We start from the raw sequence: 8261 nt of genomic DNA, 5'->3' as shown, positions 1-8261 counted from the left end.
GCATCTGAAAAGTTATAATTACACAGGCTCTCATTGTTCTCCTCTTTGTATATAGGTATTAATTTCCAATTACACAAGTTTAAAAAGGAGTGCCTCATAAATTGAACTTATTAACATTAGGAAAGGTTTTCAACAAACTTAACTTGAAGGCCTAAGGTCAAATAATATTTATAAATTTAAGTATCATTCCATAACTTAAGGTTGAAAGCTATTTACCACACTGGAAATGATCGTCTCTAATATAATTTTATAAAATAAATAGGGAACTATTTTTATAGCTTTAACAAAAATAGAAGTACTCTTTTAGTTTGTATCATTTAATTAAAAAAATTATAAAACACCAAAACCACTTTAGTGTTGTTTAAAAATTTTTAAAGAAGTTATGCATGTTTTATATATAAACTAAAAGAAATTGTCAAACCGGTAAAGAAACTGTAAAAAAAATCAAGACCTCGAATTTACAAATAAAAGTGCTTTTTTTTAAGTTTTAAAAATAGCTACTTCTCTAGATATTTTTTACAAGATTCAAAACTTTGAAGTAAGGTAGCCTTTTTATACATGAAATTACAAAATAATAGTAATAAATGGGCTCGTAACAAAAACCAAGCCCGTGAGTAATTGAGTTTATGTAGTGTCCAATTGGACTGAGTATTTGAGCAAACTACGCCTGAAAAAAATTCACTGTTACTCTCAGTTTCCTCAGTGAAGATTTTACATGGAATATGGCTTATTTAAGGCTTGCTTGCTTTGTGTCAGGGATTTATGCTTCCTTTATAATTTGGGCTGTATTGCAAGAAAAAGTTACCAGCGTCAGTTATGAGGGTATCCATAACTTTTAAAGTATCTAACACCCTTTACTATAATAAATAACAAAATTTTTAGAACTTACTTAATTTTATACGTTGTGCTAAGAACTGCACAAAGCTTGTTTTTATAAAAAATTTAAAAATATTTTATTAGGTGAAAAATTTAAGTTCTTTGTGTTACTCAATTTGTTTCAATCCCTTGTTGCAACCGTTGTAGCTTTTCTTTTCATGTCTCTGCTTAAAATTCCTTTTACTAAACCTTCGAAGTGGTTAAATTTACGCCTTATTCAGGTTTTTATTTTTTTTTATAACTTATTAATTATAATACGCGCTTTTTTAAGGTTTCCTTATCGAATACTTTCGCCTCTCCTTTTGGTTATCACGCTCTTGCACATATTAACTATCCTACTTTTGTTTTGGCTAAGTCTTGTAAATTAATTCCTGTCATTTTGACAGGTAAACACATTTTTGTTATTTTTTTCAGTTCTTAGATTTAGTTTTAAAAGTTGAATAAATTTCCATTGTATATAAAATATAGTAGTTTCTTTGAAGTTCTATTATTAGGACGAACAGTATATGTTATATTAATTATTAAACGAGGTGTAAAGCTAACTTTATGGTTGTATTACTATTCCATATTGGTTTGCAGCTTTTTAACAGTGCTCTAACTTTTCAATTTAACTTATTATAAATATTTTTATACAAAGGAACTTTGATTTACCGGAAAAGTTTTCGCTGGTACAAATACGTCAGTGTTGGTTTAATAACTTTAGGCGTTGCTTGCTTTACCGTTGCTTCAACCACAGACAAAAAATGTATCTTTAAAATTTAATTATAATTCATTTATATAATAATTTACTTTGGTTATTATATTTTTTTGGGAAAAATGTTATATTAATTTTTGTTAATTTCAAATTAATCTTTAATGAAATTTTAAACATCGTTCAAACAATTTATTATCAATTATACTTCTTTAGCTATTGGATGATATTAACTTCATATAATTTCCTCAAGTTAATATGGTCTCTTAATTTATTTAAATCATTTTTCTATGATAATTGTGTTAACAATTTTGTAAAAGTTTTATAGAAGCAGAGCACGTTTTCCTTATATTAAAATTTTTTGAATCAAATTATAGAATTTATATAAACATATTTTTTAATTTAATAAGTCGCTTATGCAAATTTAACTAATTTATACGGAATAATTATGTTTGTTCTCTTTAAAATTTTTATTTTAATTATTTATATTGCTTAATAATTTTCTTATTTAATCTTATTAAAGTTAACTAATCTAATTTTTTATTTAATTGCCAACTCAAATTAAAAATAAGTTATTATTATTGAAGCTAATAAATGTTTAATAAAAATAGTAATTTCATATTGATTTACTTAATTAATCTTAAAAGTATATTCCATTTCAGAATAATTATAATTTATCATTTTTATTAAAGCTACTTTCGGTCTATAGTTTAATTTTGTTAAGTATGGTTAGTTTTAAATTCTTTATCAAAAAACTTTAGATTCTTTTATAAAAACGATACATGGTGTTTATTTTTGTTACGAGTTACGAAATTGTTAAGATTAATCATTAATTTAATTTATTTACTAAATAAGTATTTTATTAATAGAATTTTTCATACCGTCACATAATTTTTTATTTTTGGCGAAATTTTATCATTTAAAAAGTTTTATATTTTGAATTTTTTTTTTTTTTTTTTTACAATTATAATAGATTTCTAATTTTTTAAGGTTTACTAATTTTAATTTTTATAGCCGCTTCATCGTCAAGTTTGTATGGCATTATGTTGGTTTTGGTGAATTTGTTTCTGGATGGCTTAACCAATTCTACTCAAGATCATATTTTTAAGCAGTACAAGCTTAGCAGCTGGGCGATGATGCTTTATATGGTTGGCCAGCTTATCTTTTTCTTTAAAAAAATTTATTTTGTAAATTTCTTTTTAAGTATTTTATTTTTTATTATAATTTAGTTATAACTAAAATAAATTTTAAGTTTCTAGTATATTGAATTTGAAAATTTCATTGGTAAAGTTTCTATGATTGGCCATCCAATTTGTTTTTTTATTTTTTTTTTAAACTGAATAATTTATTAGAAAAATAATTATTAAATTTTTTTACTGCGCTTTATTATTTAAACTTTTTTCGGGAGGAAAATTATAATTATAATTAAAGAAATAACTTTTGAAATTTATCATGGTTTCATTATACCAACTATTAAATAGTAATTTAGTTTTCTTGCTTCACACAGTTCGTTTATTTTAAATTATAACTTGAAAGTTTTCATTAAGTAAATTTATAATTTTGGAATTTTTATTATTAAAGATATTCTAATTTTATCACTTTGGAATTATTTATTTATTTTTTATTATAAAGATTTTATAACCTAATTATAATTATAAAATAATTATTGATTTTTTTAATAAGGATTTTATAATTTTACTGTTTACTGCATTACATAAAACTTTTTTTTATTGTTTTTGTAACTAATTTTTTAATTTAGTTATTATCATAAAAATTTAATTTTCAAATATATGTTAATAATTTTGTATTTTCTTATATTTTTATTAGGATTTTCAAATAAATTTTAATTTATATTTATTTAATTATTATGTAAACTTTTTATAAATAATTTAAAATTTTAATTTCATACAAAAATTCAAAAAATTATATAAAGTTATTTTCATTTTATTATTATTTAAATATTTGGAAGTAATTTTGGATTTTTTTCTTTTTTAAATTTTGAATTAGTAAAGTTATTTTCAATTATTTATATTTAAACTTTTTTAAAGTGCTTTTGTATTTAATTATATTTTACTTTTCAAATAAATTCAAATGTTTTTTGTCATGTAACTATTTATATTTTTGTTAAACAATTTTAAATTTTTTGATTTTTATAAAAATTTATAATAATTTTGAAATATTTTCATTTAATTTTTATTAACTTTTTTTTTACAAGTATTTTTATATTTTTTATTAATATAAAAATTTTGAAATAAATAATAATTCATTTCCAATTAATTATTATTTGACCTTTTTTTATTTAATAATTTTAATTTCTATTTGTTAACAAAAAAATAAAATAAAAAATGCTTAAATTTTTTTATTAATTATATAAAAGTAAAGAATTTATGTTCTAATTTAATTTAGTGTTTATAAATATAAATTTTTAATGTTTCCTTTTTATAGAATACTTTATTTGTTAAAGTTTATATACTTTTACTTTACTTTATTTATAAATTAATAATTATATATTTTTTGAATTATGAAAAAGATTGTTAGTACATAATTATAATAAAATTGTGATAAATAAATTTTGTAACTTTTTCTTTGCATTATTAAATAAACTTTTTATTGCTAAAGTTTCATTCTTTCATTTTAGTTTAAAATAAATTTTATAAACTTTTTAGAATTTTAATTTACTAGAATTATACTTATAAAAGTAAATTTTATTTAAACTTAGTGTTTAAGATTGGTTCCTTTCACTATACTTATTATAGTAAATTTTAAAAACTTTTTAGGGTTAAAATTTGTAATAATTTAATTATTATCCTAAAAAAAAATTTTTTTAATTATTCTTTGCATCACTTTTTATAATTTTTTTTGAACCTAATTTCTTTGGATTTATGAATTCTTTATTATTTGTTTAATCTTCTCAATTATAAGTCATAATTTTTCCAAGTATTTGTTGAGAATTTCGAATTATCTTATCTTTTTTTTTATTTCTATAAGTTTTTTCTACTTTTTATTATTAATTAATTTAAAATTTTTTTATTGTTTTGTTAAAAAATTTATATTTATTAGTTTGCAACTTTTTTTAGTTTATAAGTTTATTATATAAATTATTTATTAATAATTTACAAATAATTTATAATTTTATTAATAAATTTCCAACGTAAAAAATAAATTTAGTTTTGTAAATTTATTGGATGTTTCAATGACGGTGCAGCATAATTTTTTTGGTCCTGAAAGTTTAAAAATGTTCTATTTATGTCATTTTGTTAGCTTTTTAAAGCATGCACGTGGGCAGTTGCCTTTTTTAAACTTATTGGTTACAACAATGAAATCTCAGAGCCGTTCGCCATTAAAATCAATTTTTTTTGGCTGAATTTTACGGAGATGTAATTTTTTAAAAGAAAATAAATTTGTTTTCGCTTCATTTTATATTATGTATGCGCCGCAGAGAGCCGCATGGCTCCGCGTGCACTTAAGAGTGATGCCACATGCTCCTTTCTAAACGAGATTAGCCACGTGACACTATTCGCTCGTGGGCGAAACATATCTGACAAAACCAACGGCATTCATTAGAAGAAGCAGCAAACCACGTGACCATGCACTCACGTGGTTTGCCGTGAAACCTCTATACGTTTTATTAACTATTTTACCGCGCTTTATTGTTATTGTTGTTATTCTTCTTATTATTATTTATTCAACTTTAGAACTTTTTTTCGACACTCTTAATGCTTCTTTATTTGCTTGTTCCTGTGTTTCACCAAACCGAGCTTTCTGCTGGACTTTTTTTCATGCGCCGGCATCCTTCTGCTATCATTGACATCTTCTTATTCTGCCTTTGCGGTTCATTAGGTGCGCCTTTCCGTTGGTGCGCTTGTTTTATTATAAAAAATTGATTGGTTTACTTTACTCGCGGTTATGATTTGTTAAACCTTTGATTATAGCAATAATAATATTAAAGAATAATGAATAATAAATAAATTGTAAGTACTAGGTAGTAAATAATAAATTAATAGCAATAATATCTAATAAATCATAGAATTATGGTGATATGGTTGAATAGTAAAAACAAATCATTATAATTGTAAGCAATAAATATAAAAAATAAATAATAATGATTAATAACTTTTTCAGGGCAAATATTTATATTTGGGATGATGCAACATTTTGGTAGTTTGGCTCTAGTTTCTGTTACGGTTACCAGAAAACTTTTTACTATTGTGGTTTCCTGCATCTGGTAGCTTTACATTATTTTATTATTATTATTATGTAAATTTTTTTTAGTAAAAGTGTTTTTAAAACGTACATTTTATTGTTATAAAATTTGTTCTTGTAATAAAACCTTTTATATGAGGTTTTTTCTTAAAGCTTAAAATTTCATAACACTAAAAAATATTAAATTTTTTAGTGTTATGAAATTTATAATTCGTTTTTTTAGTATTAAAATTATTTGCTATACATTTTACTCTTAAGAACACTTTTTACTTCCTATTATAGAAAATATCTATATTATAATTGTATGTTGTGTGCGTATTTTATATGTTTACTATTTTCTGTTTGGTGTAATAATAAAAAATTAATAAATAAGTTTTATTATCATTTTTTACTATTAAAAAAAACTTTTTAATAAATATTTATAAAATATAAAAACTTGATAATAATATCATAAAATAATATGTTATTGATAATAATTGAATTGTTAAACTTTTATAGTTACAGAAATATTATTATTTTTATTATTATTTATTTTTTTTTGTATTAATAAAATAATAAAAAGTAAACAAAACTATAGGAGAATATAAAATTATAATAATAAAGTAATAAACAGTAAATCAAGTAAATATATATAAGCTTTTTATTATAATATTTTCTTATAGTGAATATAATAATAATATTATCGTAGTTAAGAAAAAAATATGAAACTTTTTTCTAATTTTCTTTATATATATTATTAAAGTGAATAAAAAATAATAATAAGTTATAAATATATTGTACAAATAAAGATAAAAAGTAAAATATTTTAAAAAATAAACTTTTTTGTAAAATCTTTAATACAGGAAAATAATAAAGTTAATAAAAAAAAGTTTATTATATTTAAAAACTTTAATTTTTTTATTTAAACTTTTTTTATGCAAATTGTTATTAAAAAGTTTTTTTTATTATAATTTTATACATTTTATTATTTTTCTTAATATTTTTAATTATTGATAAAAAAATTAAAATTTTTATAAATAATTGTTAAATATTTTCTTAATAAGATTTATAGAATGAAGTAGAAATTATTGATAATTTCAAATTTTGCTCGCTTAAATTTTTTTTTCTACTTTTATTAAAAAAAGAAACAAAACATTTTATTTATTAATTTTTTTCAAAATCGAGAATTTTAAAATTTTCGAGTAAAGCAGTTTATAATTATTAAAAGTTAATAACTTTTTAATTTTTTTTTTCATTTCCTAGAAAATTTTAATTTTTAAATTTTTTTTAGAGTGAAAAAGTTCATTATTTATTATTTATATATAATTTTATTAAACTTTTTTATTTTAAATTTTATTTTAAAAAAATTATTCTAAATTTTATAATTATTATTTGTTGTTGATATTTTTGATATTAATATTTTTATTTAAAATTATTTAAATGTTGTTTTTAAAATTTTAAGAAGTAATAAAAAGTAAAAATAATTAATAAAAAATAAAAAAAACAATAAGCAAAAAAAATTAATATTAATTTTTTTAAAAAAGTTTTTCCCATCCAATCAACTACGCTCAAATTGTTTCTGTATTAATCGCTTTTGCTGGCATTTCGCTTGAATCTTTTGTAAAAGACAAAGAAAAGTGGATCGACCGAAAGGAGATATGAAAATAAGAAATTTTACTTTGAGGGCAGAGAAATTTTTTAGTAATTAAAAATGAGATTAAAGAATATAAAATTTCTACTTGTGTTTAGAAAAGTATTAATAAACACTAAAATTATATCATATTTTTAAATATCTGTGGGATTATTTTCAAAATATTATAAACTATAACTTATGCGGATATATTAAAAAATGAGTATTTTTAATGAAAAAACACACCAAAAACCAGAGTTTTTTTTGTGGGAATTATAAATACTAATAAAATTTGCAAACGAGTTGGTTACGAAAAAGATCTAATAGAGATATTTTTATAAATTCCAAAATGAATAAAAGTTTTATGACAAACATACACGAGCTGTAAAACAAAAGCTCTTCTGGCTGCTTTATAACGGTTGGAGCTAACCTTAATAACTCTCGTGATCTTACCACGTGGTGACGCGGTATTATACCACACGCTTTATTCCTGGCCTACCTTTTGTGTTACTTTCCTGAAGGTATAAATACCCTCCTTTTTCCCTTTTCTTCGTCGTTTATGTTGGAGAAAAATAACTTGAACGCAAAGTTTTAAAAAGGAATGAAGGAAAGCTGCGTTAGTCGTCCTCACGCTAGAAATATCAAAGAAAAATAAAAATAATTAAATTAATATAAAATTTAAGTAAACGTCATAAAGACTATTGTTTTTTAAATAATAAAAAATTTGTATAAAGTAAATAATAATTTAATATAAAACAAATAATAGAACAAAAGGTTGTGAGAATATAAAAAAAGAATTAATAAATTTATAATGTAATGTTAAGTAATCAAGATACAGTGTAAGAGTGATTTCTATGTATGTATTTGAAAATAGAGAAATGT

The 8261-nt window shown here is 20.7% G+C and overlaps 1 protein-coding gene across 1 annotated transcript; it reads left to right on the top strand.

The window, feature by feature from the left end:
- The first annotated feature begins 747 nt into the window (after positions 1–747).
- LOC135122398 (uncharacterized) lies at positions 748–7442 on the top strand. The gene is made up of 8 exons (XM_064046569.1): positions 748–822; positions 961–1097; positions 1148–1262; positions 1514–1621; positions 2582–2715; positions 5263–5407; positions 5690–5792; positions 7294–7442. Exons 2-8 carry the CDS (start codon positions 1035–1037, stop codon positions 7409–7411), a joined length of 786 nt encoding a protein of 261 aa, XP_063902639.1. The 5' UTR covers positions 748–822; positions 961–1034; the 3' UTR covers positions 7412–7442.
- The last annotated feature ends 819 nt before the right edge of the window (positions 7443–8261 follow it).

The sequence above is a fragment of the Zophobas morio genome, unplaced genomic scaffold (assembly GCF_036711695.1).
Source record: "Zophobas morio isolate AGI-343-1 ecotype UQ-CSIRO unplaced genomic scaffold, CSIRO_AGI_Zmor_V1 ptg001195l, whole genome shotgun sequence".
In the NCBI taxonomy this organism is placed as follows: Eukaryota; Metazoa; Arthropoda; class Insecta; order Coleoptera; family Tenebrionidae; genus Zophobas; species Zophobas morio.
This window is presented reverse-complemented; position numbering and strand designations above follow the sequence as displayed.

Bases quoted from the DNA above. Each gene is read 5' to 3' on its own strand.
- LOC135122398 (XM_064046569.1), top strand. From the start codon at position 1,035: ATGTCTCTGCTTAAAATTCCTTTTACTAAACCTTCGAAGTGGTTAAAT. The intron at 1,263-1,513 runs GTAAACACATTT...TTTTATACAAAG, and splicing joins AATTCCTGTCATTTTGACAG to GAACTTTGATTTACCGGAAA. The intron at 2,716-5,262 runs GTTGGCCAGCTT...ATTCAACTTTAG, and splicing joins GGGCGATGATGCTTTATATG to AACTTTTTTTCGACACTCTT.